General features: G+C 38.1%; 1 protein-coding gene across 1 annotated transcript in view; it reads right to left on the reverse strand.

The window, feature by feature from the left end:
* Nucleotides 1-13,919, reverse strand: part of iqgap1 (IQ motif containing GTPase activating protein 1) — a gene marked incomplete at its 5' end in the record, with an annotated part of 82,803 nt that overhangs the window by 52,388 nt on the left and 16,496 nt on the right. Inside the window, 2 exon segments of the mRNA XM_049473262.1 lie at nucleotides 6,476-6,643; nucleotides 7,258-7,348. Of these exon segments, the coding sequence (XP_049329219.1) occupies nucleotides 6,476-6,643; nucleotides 7,258-7,348 (259 nt within the window).

Consider the following 13,919-nt stretch of genomic DNA (forward strand, 5'->3'; position numbering starts at 1 on the left):
TTATGAAGAGTGCTGAAGAGTGATGATTTATGAAGAGTGATGATTTATGAAGAGTGATGATTTATGAAGAGTGGTGAAGAGGAATGAAGTGTGATTATTTATGAAGAGTGATGATTTATGAAGAGTGATGATTTATGAAGAGTGATGGTTTATGAAGAGTGATGGTTTATGAAGAGTGATGGTTTATGAAGAGTGGTGAAGAGGAATGAAGTGTGATGGTTTATGAAGAGTGATGGTTTATGAAGAGTGATGGTTTATGAAGAGTGATGGTTTATGAAGAGTGGTGAAGAGGAATGAAGTGTGATGGTTTATGAAGAGTGATGGTTTATGAAGACTGATGGTTTATGAAGAGTGATGGTTTATGAAGAGTGGTGAAGAGGAATGAAGTGTGATGGTTTATGAAGAGTGATGGTTTATGAAGAGTGATGGTTTATGAAGAGTGATGATTTATGAAGAGTGATGGTTTATGAAGAGTGATGGTTTATGAAGAGTGGTGAAGAGGAATGAAGAGTGATGATTTATGAAGAGTGATGGTTTATGAAGAGTGGTGAAGAGGAATGAAGTGTGATGGTTTATGAAGAGTGATGGTTTATGAAGAGTGATGGTTTATGAAGAGTGATGATTTATGAAGAGTGGTGAAGAGGAATGAAGAGTGATGATTTAAGAGGGGTGAAGAGGAATGAAGAGTGATGATTTATGAAGAGTGGTGAAGAGGAATGAAGAGTGATGATTTATGAAGAGTGGTAAAAAGGAATGAAGAGTGATGATTTATGAAGAGTGGTGAAGAGGAATGAAGAGTGATGATTTATGAAGAGTGGTGAAGAGGAATGAAGAGTGATGATTTATGAAGAGTGGTAAAAAAGAATGAAGAGTGATGGTTTATGGAGAGTGATGGTTTATGGAGAGTGATGAAGAGGAATGAAGTGTGATGATTTATGAAGAGTGCTGAAGAGTGATGATTTACGAAGAGTGATGATTTACGAAGAGTGATGATTTACGAAGAGTGATGATTTATGAAGAGTGATTATTTATGAAGAGTGATTATTTATGAAGAGTGATTATTTATGAAGAGTGATGGTTTATGAAGAGTGATGGTTTATGAAGAGTGGTGAAGAGGAATGAAGTGTGATGATTTATGAAGAGTGATGATTTATGAAGAGTGATGGTTTATGAAGAGTGATGATTTATGAAGAGTGATGATTTATGAAGAGTGATGATTTATGAAGAGTGATGGTTTATGAAGAGTGATGGTTTATGAAGAGTGGTGAAGAGGAATGAAGTGTGATGGTTTATGAAGAGTGATGGTTTATGAAGAGTGATGATTTATGAAGAGTGATGATTTATGAAGAGTGATGATTTATGAAGAGTGATGGTTTATGAAGAGTGATGGTTTATGAAGAGTGGTGAAGAGGAATGAAGAGTGATGATTTATGAAGAGTGATGGTTTATGAAGAGTGATGATTTATGAAGAGTTATGATTCATGAAGAGTGATGGTTTATGAAGAGTGGTGAAGAGGAATGAAGAGTGATGATTTATGAAGAGTGGTGAAGAGGAATGAAGAGTGATGGTTTATGAAGAGTGGTGAAGAGGAATGAAGTGTGATGGTTTATGAAGAGTGATGGTTTATGAAGAGTGATGATTTATGAAGAGTGATGATTTATGAAGAGTGATGATTTATGAAGAGTGATGGTTTATGAAGAGTGATGGTTTATGAAGAGTGGTGAAGAGGAATGAAGAGTGATGATTTATGAAGAGTGATGGTTTATGAAGAGTGATGATTTATGAAGAGTTATGATTCATGAAGAGTGATGGTTTATGAAGAGTGGTGAAGAGGAATGAAGAGTGATGATTTATGAAGAGTGGTGAAGAGGAATGAAGAGTGATGATTTATGAAGAGTGGTAAAAAGGAATGAAGAGTGATGGTTTATGAAGAGTGGTGAAGAGGAATGAAGAGTGATGATTTATGAAGAGTGATGGTTTATGAAGAGTGATGGTTTATGAAGAGTGGTGAAGAGGAATGAAGAGTGATGATTTATGAAGAGTGATGGTTTATGAAGAGTGATGGTTTATGAAGAGTGATGATTTATGAAGAGTGATGGTTTATGAAGAGTGATGATTTATGAAGAGTGATGGTTTATGAAGAGTGATGGTTTATGAAGAGTGGTGAAGAGGAATGAAGAGTGATGATTTATGAAGAGTGATGGTTTATGAAGAGTGATGGTTTATGAACAGTGGTGAAGAGGAATGAAGAGTGATGATTTATGAAGAGTGATGGTTTATGAAGAGTGATGGTTTATGAAGAGTGATGATTTATGAAGAGTGATGGTTTATGAAGAGTGATGGTTTATGAAGAGGGATGATTTATGAATAGTGATGGTTTATGAAGAGTGATGGTTTATGAAGAGTGATGATTTATGAAGAGCGATGGTTTATGAAGAGTGATGGTTTATGAAGAGTGGTGAAGAGGAATGAAGTGTGATGGTTTATGAAGAGTGATGGTTTATGAAGAGTGATGATTTATGAAGAGTGATGGTTTATGAAGAGTGGTGAAGAGGAATGAAGAGTGATGATTTATGAAGAGTGATGGTTTATGAAGAGTGATGATTTATGAAGAGTGATGATTTATGAAGAGTGGTGAAGAGGAATGAAGAGTGATGATTTATGAAGAGTGGTAAAAAGGAATGAAGAGTGATGATTTATGAAGAGTGATGGTTTATGAAGAGTGATGGTTTATGAAGAGTGATGATTTATGAAGAGTGATGATTTATGAAGAGTGATGGTTTATGAAGAGTGATGGTTTATGAAGAGTGGTGAAGAGGAATGAAGTGTGATGGTTTATGAAGAGTGATGATTTATGAAGAGTGATGGTTTATGAAGAGTGATGGTTTATGAAGAGTGATGGTTTATGAAGAGTGATGGTTTATGAAGAGTGGTGAAGAGGAATGAAGAGTGATGATTTATGAAGAGTGATGGTTTATGAAGAGTGATGGTTTATGAAGAGTGATGGTTTATGAAGAGTGATGGTTTATGAAGAGTGATGATTTATGAAGAGTGATGGTTTATGAAGAGTGATGATTTATGAAGAGTGATGATTTATGAAGAGTGATGGTTTATGAAGAGTGGTGAAGAGGAATGAAGAGTGATGATTTATGAAGAGTGATGGTTTATGAAGAGTGATGGTTTATGAAGAGTGGTGAAGAGGAATGAAGAGTGATGATTTATGAAGAGTGATGGTTTATGAAGAGTGATGGTTTATGAAGAGTGGTGAAGAGGAATGAAGTGTGATGGTTTATGAAGAGTGATGGTTTATGAAGAGTGATGATTTATGAAGAGTGATGATTTATGAAGAGTGATGATTTATGAAGAGTGATGGTTTATGAAGAGTGATGGTTTATGAAGAGTGGTGAAGAGGAATGAAGAGTGATGATTTATGAAGAGTGATGGTTTATGAAGAGTGATGATTTATGAAGAGTTATGATTCATGAAGAGTGATGGTTTATGAAGAGTGGTGAAGAGGAATGAAGAGTGATGATTTATGAAGAGTGGTGAAGAGGAATGAAGAGTGATGGTTTATGAAGAGTGGTGAAGAGGAATGAAGTGTGATGGTTTATGAAGAGTGATGGTTTATGAAGAGTGATGATTTATGAAGAGTGATGATTTATGAAGAGTGATGATTTATGAAGAGTGATGGTTTATGAAGAGTGATGGTTTATGAAGAGTGGTGAAGAGGAATGAAGAGTGATGATTTATGAAGAGTGATGGTTTATGAAGAGTGATGATTTATGAAGAGTTATGATTCATGAAGAGTGATGGTTTATGAAGAGTGGTGAAGAGGAATGAAGAGTGATGATTTATGAAGAGTGGTGAAGAGGAATGAAGAGTGATGATTTATGAAGAGTGGTAAAAAGGAATGAAGAGTGATGGTTTATGAAGAGTGGTGAAGAGGAATGAAGAGTGATGATTTATGAAGAGTGATGGTTTATGAAGAGTGATGGTTTATGAAGAGTGGTGAAGAGGAATGAAGAGTGATGATTTATGAAGAGTGATGGTTTATGAAGAGTGATGGTTTATGAAGAGTGATGATTTATGAAGAGTGATGGTTTATGAAGAGTGATGATTTATGAAGAGTGATGGTTTATGAAGAGTGATGGTTTATGAAGAGTGGTGAAGAGGAATGAAGAGTGATGATTTATGAAGAGTGATGGTTTATGAAGAGTGATGGTTTATGAACAGTGGTGAAGAGGAATGAAGAGTGATGATTTATGAAGAGTGATGGTTTATGAAGAGTGATGGTTTATGAAGAGTGATGATTTATGAAGAGTGATGGTTTATGAAGAGTGATGGTTTATGAAGAGGGATGATTTATGAATAGTGATGGTTTATGAAGAGTGATGGTTTATGAAGAGTGATGATTTATGAAGAGCGATGGTTTATGAAGAGTGATGGTTTATGAAGAGTGGTGAAGAGGAATGAAGTGTGATGGTTTATGAAGAGTGATGGTTTATGAAGAGTGATGATTTATGAAGAGTGATGGTTTATGAAGAGTGGTGAAGAGGAATGAAGAGTGATGATTTATGAAGAGTGATGGTTTATGAAGAGTGATGATTTATGAAGAGTGATGATTTATGAAGAGTGGTGAAGAGGAATGAAGAGTGATGATTTATGAAGAGTGGTAAAAAGGAATGAAGAGTGATGATTTATGAAGAGTGATGGTTTATGAAGAGTGATGGTTTATGAAGAGTGATGATTTATGAAGAGTGATGATTTATGAAGAGTGATGGTTTATGAAGAGTGGTGAAGAGGAATGAAGTGTGATGGTTTATGAAGAGTGATGATTTATGAAGAGTGATGGTTTATGAAGAGTGATGGTTTATGAAGAGTGATGGTTTATGAAGAGTGATGGTTTATGAAGAGTGGTGAAGAGGAATGAAGAGTGATGATTTATGAAGAGTGATGGTTTATGAAGAGTGATGGTTTATGAAGAGTGATGGTTTATGAAGAGTGATGGTTTATGAAGAGTGATGATTTATGAAGAGTGATGGTTTATGAAGAGTGATGATTTATGAAGAGTGATGATTTATGAAGAGTGATGGTTTATGAAGAGTGGTGAAGAGGAATGAAGAGTGATGATTTATGAAGAGTGATGGTTTATGAAGAGTGATGGTTTATGAAGAGTGATGATTTATGAAGAGTGATGGTTTATGAAGAGTGATGGTTTATGAAGAGGGATGATTTATGAATAGTGATGGTTTATGAAGAGTGATGGTTTATGAAGAGTGATGATTTATGAAGAGCGATGGTTTATGAAGAGTGATGGTTTATGAAGAGTGGTGAAGAGGAATGAAGTGTGATGGTTTATGAAGAGTGATGGTTTATGAAGAGTGATGATTTATGAAGAGTGATGGTTTATGAAGAGTGGTGAAGAGGAATGAAGAGTGATGATTTATGAAGAGTGATGGTTTATGAAGAGTGATGATTTATGAAGAGTGATGATTTATGAAGAGTGGTGAAGAGGAATGAAGAGTGATGATTTATGAAGAGTGGTAAAAAGGAATGAAGAGTGATGATTTATGAAGAGTGATGGTTTATGAAGAGTGATGGTTTATGAAGAGTGATGATTTATGAAGAGTGATGATTTATGAAGAGTGATGGTTTATGAAGAGTGATGGTTTATGAAGAGTGGTGAAGAGGAATGAAGTGTGATGGTTTATGAAGAGTGATGATTTATGAAGAGTGATGGTTTATGAAGAGTGATGGTTTATGAAGAGTGATGGTTTATGAAGAGTGATGGTTTATGAAGAGTGGTGAAGAGGAATGAAGAGTGATGATTTATGAAGAGTGATGGTTTATGAAGAGTGATGGTTTATGAAGAGTGATGGTTTATGAAGAGTGATGGTTTATGAAGAGTGATGATTTATGAAGAGTGATGGTTTATGAAGAGTGATGATTTATGAAGAGTGATGATTTATGAAGAGTGATGGTTTATGAAGAGTGGTGAAGAGGAATGAAGAGTGATGATTTATGAAGAGTGATGGTTTATGAAGAGTGATGGTTTATGAAGAGTGGTGAAGAGGAATGAAGAGTGATGATTTATGAAGAGTGATGGTTTATGAAGAGTGATGGTTTATGAAGAGTGGTGAAGAGGAATGAAGAGTGATGATTTATGAAGAGTGATGGTTTATGAAGAGTGATGGTTTATGAAGAGTGATGGTTTATGAAGAGTGGTGAAGAGGAATGAAGTGTGATGGTTTATGAAGAGTGATGATTTATGAAGAGTGATGGTTTATGAAGAGTGATGGTTTATGAAGAGTGATGGTTTATGAAGAGTGATGATTTATGAAGAGTGATGATTTATGAAGAGTGGTGAAGAGGAATGAAGAGTGATGATTTATGAAGAGTGATGATTTATGAAGAGTGATGATTTATGAAGAGTGATGATTTATGAAGAGTGATTCTCATTAGCATCATTTTTACCCTCTGCCTGTTTCTCCTCTTTGATCTTGGCCAGGTCCTGCTGGTAGGTCTGGGCGCACTCTGGGGTCACCCCGTACAGGTTGGCACCAGGAGCTCGCAGGGCAGAAAGTGTCTGGGTAGCTTCTCCACTGTCCACAGCCTCGTTTATAGCCTGGATCGCCTGAGAGACTGAGAGGACACGCTATTAATATTCTCTCCTATGTAAAAACACTGTGCAGTGTTAAATACCTAACACAATAACATGTGAAAAAAAGATATGTAAGCAGGCATTGTTTATTTGCTTAAAAATTAACAAAAATGTAAAAAAAAATATATATATATAATAATAAATAAATAAATAAATATTGGAATACCCAACTAATAAATCTGTTGTTACAATCAAACTACATCATGCGCTGTTGTCAGTTTGGCAGTTCTTTAACTATGTTCAAATTTTAGGAAAAATGAACCAAAAGTAGCCTGAAATAAAATCTGTTATTATTTACTCGGTTGTGGATGAAAGTGGAGATAGACTGCAGCCACTAGAAAAATGTTTAAACTCTAATTTAATACAAACAAGCTAAAAAAAAAAATAAAAATAAACAAACAACAACCTGATTCCAAAATTCATAAAATATGATAACCAAACATGTTTCACTCTGCATTTAATTCTGCTCTCCCCAACAACATATGTTAACATATATGTTAATGCACTTATTGTTACTAAAATAAGCTATCATAAACTCATAAACTCTGAATAGAGCTCTGATACTGGATAGAGAAAGAGTTTAAAGCACTCTTACACTGCAGGGCCTCCTCTGTGTCCTTATTGGCTCTCAGAATGGCCTCCTGAATCTCATCCAGCCACAGCACAGCTGAGGGGTCCCGGGTTTCCTATATAATACAATCACACAACACCTCAGTCAAAAAACACATTATCCAATATTATCTTGAATTCACAGATTTAATAAGCAACTAATACTTCACTCTGACTGAGAGGAATACACAGGAAAACAATATTAAATAATTATTAGTTAACAGTTATAGTAAAATGACTGTCCATTAATTAACAGTACAAATATTAATTAATACTAATGAATACATTATTAAACATTACACATTATTAACTAATGTCTAAATTCAGTATTATTTACTACATTCTAAAGCATTAACATTTAGTAATGTTTAATATTGTCTTAACTAGTGTCAATTAATAATTACTTAACAAATTAGTCAATCATTTAACATTGTTTATTACACAATATTTAACAGTATTTTCTAGTAATGCCTCACCCTGACCACTAGAGGGTGTAATGTCTTTCTTTTCTAGAATTTCAGACACACACACATTCATACAGTTCATACAGTCAGACGACTCAAGCTGCATCAGACGCCTAGAAGTAAAATTAGGACTTGTGATATCAATAAGTCTCAAACCTAAAACCCATTAAATGTTATTAAACACAACTGAATTGTGCATTAGAGACAGTCACATGAAGGAGCGATGGAGAAGCCAGATAACCTCCCTCTGGAAGAAAAGCTAGAACAGACCTACATCAGAAAAAGGCCAAATACTCTGATATCAGATCAGATAAAACTCTGTCTCTCTGTCTGACTGTCTGTGGTGTGGGACATTTCTACCACCAGGTGGCGGCGTTTCTCTCAGACATACTGAGCATCATTTCCGGACTGAGGAGTTCTCTGTGTTGATTGGCTGAGAGCACAGTCCCCTCTTTGTACCTCAGCCTGTTGCTCTCAGAGGTCTGGAGCTCCACAGCAGACCCGAGGGTGTGGTGCTGCTAAACACTAAAGCAAATCTGTCCTCTTTGACGTAACCCAGCCTGGGATTGGCTGCTGGAACCCTGCATTCACACTCAGAGAGACAACGAATGGGCTGTTGTGGGAACAGGGCCGGAAGCAGAGCCCGATTCTACGGCCAAAACAAAGTTATCAGCACTTCTGAACAACTGCCAATCATAATAAGGGAAGTGAAACAGGGTGTGGTGAAATGTCCAGGATTGCGTTTGTGTCTCTCGAGGACTTGCCACAGCACGACGGCACAACCACACAGACACTCATTATAGAACACAGCTAATGGCTGTAAACATGCAGCAGATTAGATCAGGACTCGCCTAAACGTAATCAGCTTCATAAGCTGCAGTTTTGGACATTTTTGACAAGGTTGCTGATCAGCAATTTCATGCCACACATCATAGGACATCATGGAACATCGTGTCGCATGATTTTGTCATGTCCCATGATAGTAAGAGGATGCAGCATTCACAGCGGAAAATGCTTCAAGAGGGAAAATGTCTGGCCCTTTTGTATTTGAACAAGGAGATATCCTTTAACTGAATTAACTTCTCCAAAAATATCCAAATGTAGAGAAAATTAACATATAGAGCACACACCACAGAAGTGGACAGCACAGTGTGCCACTGAAGACCTCTCACACTTCCCACAGGTTCCATGACACTATACAGGCTGACATATGGAAGCACACTCAAGATAAATAAAATAAAGCAAATAAACAGGACAGGCAGACATTGCCAGAGTAAGAAATATTCATTTGAATGAAAATGATGACTGTGTACTTTAAATTATGCCTTTATCAAAGAAGCCACCATTTGCAGCAATTACAGCCTGGCAGACTCTAGGCATTGTAGCTGTGAACTTTTCGAGGTAATCTGATGTGATTTAACTCCATGCTTCCTGTAGCTTCATCTCATGGACTGGCTTGATGCAGTCTTCTTCTGTACCATACGGTCAAGCTGCTCCACAACAGCTAAACAGGGTTAGATATGGAGACTGTGCTGACCACCCCATTACAGTTAGAACTCTGGCTGACTTCTTTTTTTTTTTTTTTAATATTGCAGACACAAAAGGTGTGTTTGGGGTCATTATTCTGTTGTAAGATGAAATTGGCCCCAATCAAGAGCTGTCTACAGGGTATTGCATTGCAAAATCTTGTGGTAGCCCTCTTTCTTTAAGATCCCTTGCACTCTGAATAAATCTCCTATTTTACCACCTCCCATCACACTGCCTCCACCATGCTTAACAGATGGCATTAAGAATTGGTCATGCATCTTTTCACTGGTCCTGCACCTCACAACCGTTCTTCTGTTTAATCCAAAGACCTCAAACTCGAACTCAAACTAATCTGTCCACAACACCTTCTTCAATGTCTTTTTACTTTGGCCCATCGCAGTCTTTTCTTTTTATTGGCCAGTGTGAGGTATGGCTTTTTCTTAGCAAGTCCAGCATCCTGAAGTTGCCTCTTCACCGTTGTTGCTAACACTGGTGTTTGATGGGTTCAGTTTAGTGCAGCTGTCAGTTGAAAGCCTGTGAGGCGTCATTCTCTCAAACTGCACACTCCAAGATATTTATCTTATTGCACAGTTGTGCATCGGGGCCTCCCACTTATTTTTTTGTCCTTGTTTCAGTTTATTGAAAAAATCTTGCATTGAGTAGCCTTCCTTCCTTAACACAACAATGGACTGACAGGTCTCTGAAGAAAGTTGTTTCTTTCTGGCCATGTTGAGCCTGTAAACAACCAACTACTGCATGAAAATTGCATGAAAATGTGTTTTTCTTTCAAAAAGAGGGAAAGTTGCAAGTGATCCTACACTTTTGAGAGGTAGTGTATATTTATGTTTATATAGTGGTCTCCATAAACGTATGATGTGTAAATGTATGTATATTATACATAGTAATGCAAAGTAAGCTGCCTCCATGAACACAAATCTGTCGAGAAATCCAGTCCATCCAGTGACTTCTGTTTTAAAGCACTATGTCATGCATTACATGATGTCCCACAAACCTATCCTGAAAGTATTTTCAGGTATGTAGGTGTAGGTATAGTACAGCATATATATATAAATACGCATAAAAAGACTCACGGTCCAATACTTAAGAAGGATGATAGAGTGTAGCCGCACAGCAGTCACCAGCACTGCAGCTCATCTATATAACCATCACCCAGCAGTCACCAGCACTGCAGCTCATCTATATAACCATCACCCAGCAGTCACCAGCACTGCAGCTCATCTATATAACCATCACCCAGCAGTCACCAGCACTGCAGCTCATCTATATAACCATCACCCAGCAGTCACCAGCACTGCAGCTCATCTATATATAACCATCACCCAGCAGTCACCAGCACTGCAGCTCATCTATATAACCATCACCCAGCAGTCACCAGCACTGCAGCTCATCTATATAACCATCACCCAGCAGTCACCAGCACTGCAGCTCATCTATATATAACCATCACCCAGCAGTCACCAGCACTGCAGCTCATCTATATAACCATCACCCAGCAGTCACCAGCACTGCAGCTCATCTATATAACCATCACCCAGCAGTCACCAGCACTGCAGCTCATCTATATAACCATCACCCAGCAGTCACCAGCACTGCAGCTCATCTATATAACCATCACCCAGCAGTCACCAGCACTGCAGCTCATCTATATAACCATCACCCAGCAGTCACCAGCACTGCAGCTCATCTATATATAACCATCACACCCAGCAGTCACCAGCACTGCAGCTCATCTATATATAACCATCACACCCAGCAGTCACCAGCACTGCAGCTCATCTATATATAACCATCACACCCAGCAGTCACCAGCACTGCAGCTCATCTATATATAATCATCACACCCAGCAGTCACCAGCACTGCAGCTCATCTATATATAACCATCACACCCAGCAGTCACCAGCACTGCAGCTCATCTATATAACCATCACCCAGCAGTCACCAGCACTGCAGCTCATCTATATATAACCATCACACCCAGCAGTCACCAGCACTGCAGCTCATCTATATATAACCATCACACCCAGCAGTCACCAGCACTGCAGCTCATCTATATATAACCATCACACCCAGCAGTCACCAGCACTGCAGCTCATCTATATATAACCATCACACCCAGCAGTCACCAGCACTGCAGCTCATCTATATATAACCATCACACCCAGCAGTCACCAGCACTGCAGCTCATCTATATAACCATCACCCAGCAGTCACCAGCACTGCAGCTCATCTATATAACCATCACCCAGCAGTCACCAGCACTGCAGCTCATCTATATAACCATCACCCAGCAGTCACCAGCACTGCAGCTCATCTATATATAACCATCACACCCAGCAGTCACCAGCACTGCAGCTCATCTATATATAACCATCACACCCAGCAGTCACCAGCACTGCAGCTCATCTATATATAACCATCACACCCAGCAGTCACCAGCACTGCAGCTCATCTATATATAACCATCACACCCAGCAGTCACCAGCACTGCAGCTCATCTATATAACCATCACCCAGCAGTCACCAGCACTGCAGCTCATCTATATATAACCATCACCCAGCAGTCACCAGCACTGCAGCTCATCTATATATAACCATCACACCCAGCAGTCACCAGCACTGCAGTCTGTTCAGGGTCTAAAAACACACTGCTGCACCACAGTTTTGCCCATTTAAGGCAGCAATCTGATCATCAGTCCACTCTTTCCTACTGTTGTTTCAAGTGTGACGTGACTGAAACGGGTCACAGCAAACAATCACAGCTTGTATTTCAGGCACTTATACACAGAGGATCAGAAATGGAGAGCTAATGACTCCAGCATTACCTAGGTATCACTTCCTGTTTTGATTGGACATCTGAAAAATTCAACCGTCCGCCATTTTGTCTTGTTTCAGATATCGACTATTCCTTCGCAATTTATCACCGTGTACATCTGGAGTCTATACAACTCCAATTTAGAGGTAATCTGACAAAGACTCTAGGAGGAGTTTGAATGAGTTCGTGAAAAATGTGTAAAAATTTAACAATTCTAATTTGGCCGACTTCCTGTTGGGCAGAGCTAATACATGTGCGGGATCATAGTATCTAACCTTCTACCAAAAATCGAGAATATCGGAATATATTTCTAAATCAATTCGAGGCCTTGTTGTATCTGCCAATTTTCAATAGGCTTTGAGCTTTCCATAAATATCATATAAAATAGGCGGCACTAAAGAGCTGATGATACGCAAATGTATGAAATTTCTATTTTAGGTTAAAGGACAGCCTATGCCAAATAGGCCTGTGAAGTTCTATACGTTTTTGAACATCATAACCCCCACACCACGAGAAACTTTTCATTTTGTGACTTCCTGCCAAAATGGCCGACTTCCTGTTGGACAGATTCAGATAAAACCAAGTGATTCTTGCTCTGTATGAGTAGGTCAATGACTGTACCAAAGTTGGTGCATATTGGAGAAGCTCCTGATCCACGCCCAAACCCATGAACAATGGAATTTAAATGGTTTCTCTGGCTTTGAGGTCTTTGCGAAAATGCCAGAGTTTTTGAGTATCGGAAAGGCCTCAAAATGGGTGCGAAGTTTAAAAATAATAATAATAAACATTCCAAAAACAATAGGGCTTCGCCTGCGCCTGCGGTGCTCGGGCCCCAATAATATAGTAGATAAAAATAATACAGTAGATAATAAACATTACAATACAGCTGTACTGACATCACACACCAGTGGATGCATTAGACCTGATTAAAATGTTCTAATATGTTGGAACACACCAGAACTCGCTAGTCTGCATAATGAAACATGTTCTGTATGGAGTATTAAACAGAAGAATGCACAAAGTCGCAGCTTTAGCTTCTGATTAGCTCCTGTCTGATAGATCTATACATGGTAGAGGGTTCTGTACACTGGATCATATTGTTTCTTATTTCTTCCATTTAGTACTGCATATTTACTTTTGTTACATTTGTGTATTTGGGGTATTTATTTCTGTTTGTATGGAACATTTAATTATATATTATGTATATTTAGTACACCTGAATATATACAGTTCTGCATACTGATCTGTATACCTGTAAATATTCAGTAAATGTGATTTCTATTAGAAAACAATGTTGCTTATCTCTGAATATGCAGTCTTTTTAGCTCTGTGTATGTGATATAATTCTCTATATAAAGTATATTTATTTTATTAAATTCAACATTATCTATTACATTTGTATTACTTTACATTAAGTATATTTATTGGATATAATTAAATATGAGTTTATTTCTATATGTTTAGTATATACAGTGAAGTTGTGCTGCTGCAGAGTAATATCGCGTGTGTGTGTTGTGATATGCTGTGTGAATGATGAATACATGCTGATCTTTGTATGTGTTACAGATAGATGTGATCTTTTTAATAGAGCTCTTTTACACACGGCTCTGAACTTTCACCAGTACACCACCTCATAGAGTGTGTGTGTTTGTGTGTGTGTGTGTGTTTAGTGTGTGTGTGTGTGTTTAGTGTGTGTGTGCATCACTAGGCAGCATCACTGCACACTCAGAGGTAAGCACCGGATCCCTAGCTCACCTAACAGATGCCTGTACCAACCAGCATCACAATGGAGTGCTGAGGGGAGAGAGCGCCACCTACTGTAC

This window comes from Astyanax mexicanus, unplaced genomic scaffold (assembly GCF_023375975.1).
Source record: "Astyanax mexicanus isolate ESR-SI-001 unplaced genomic scaffold, AstMex3_surface scaffold_36, whole genome shotgun sequence".
Lineage (NCBI taxonomy): Eukaryota > Metazoa > Chordata > Actinopteri > Characiformes > Acestrorhamphidae > Astyanax > Astyanax mexicanus.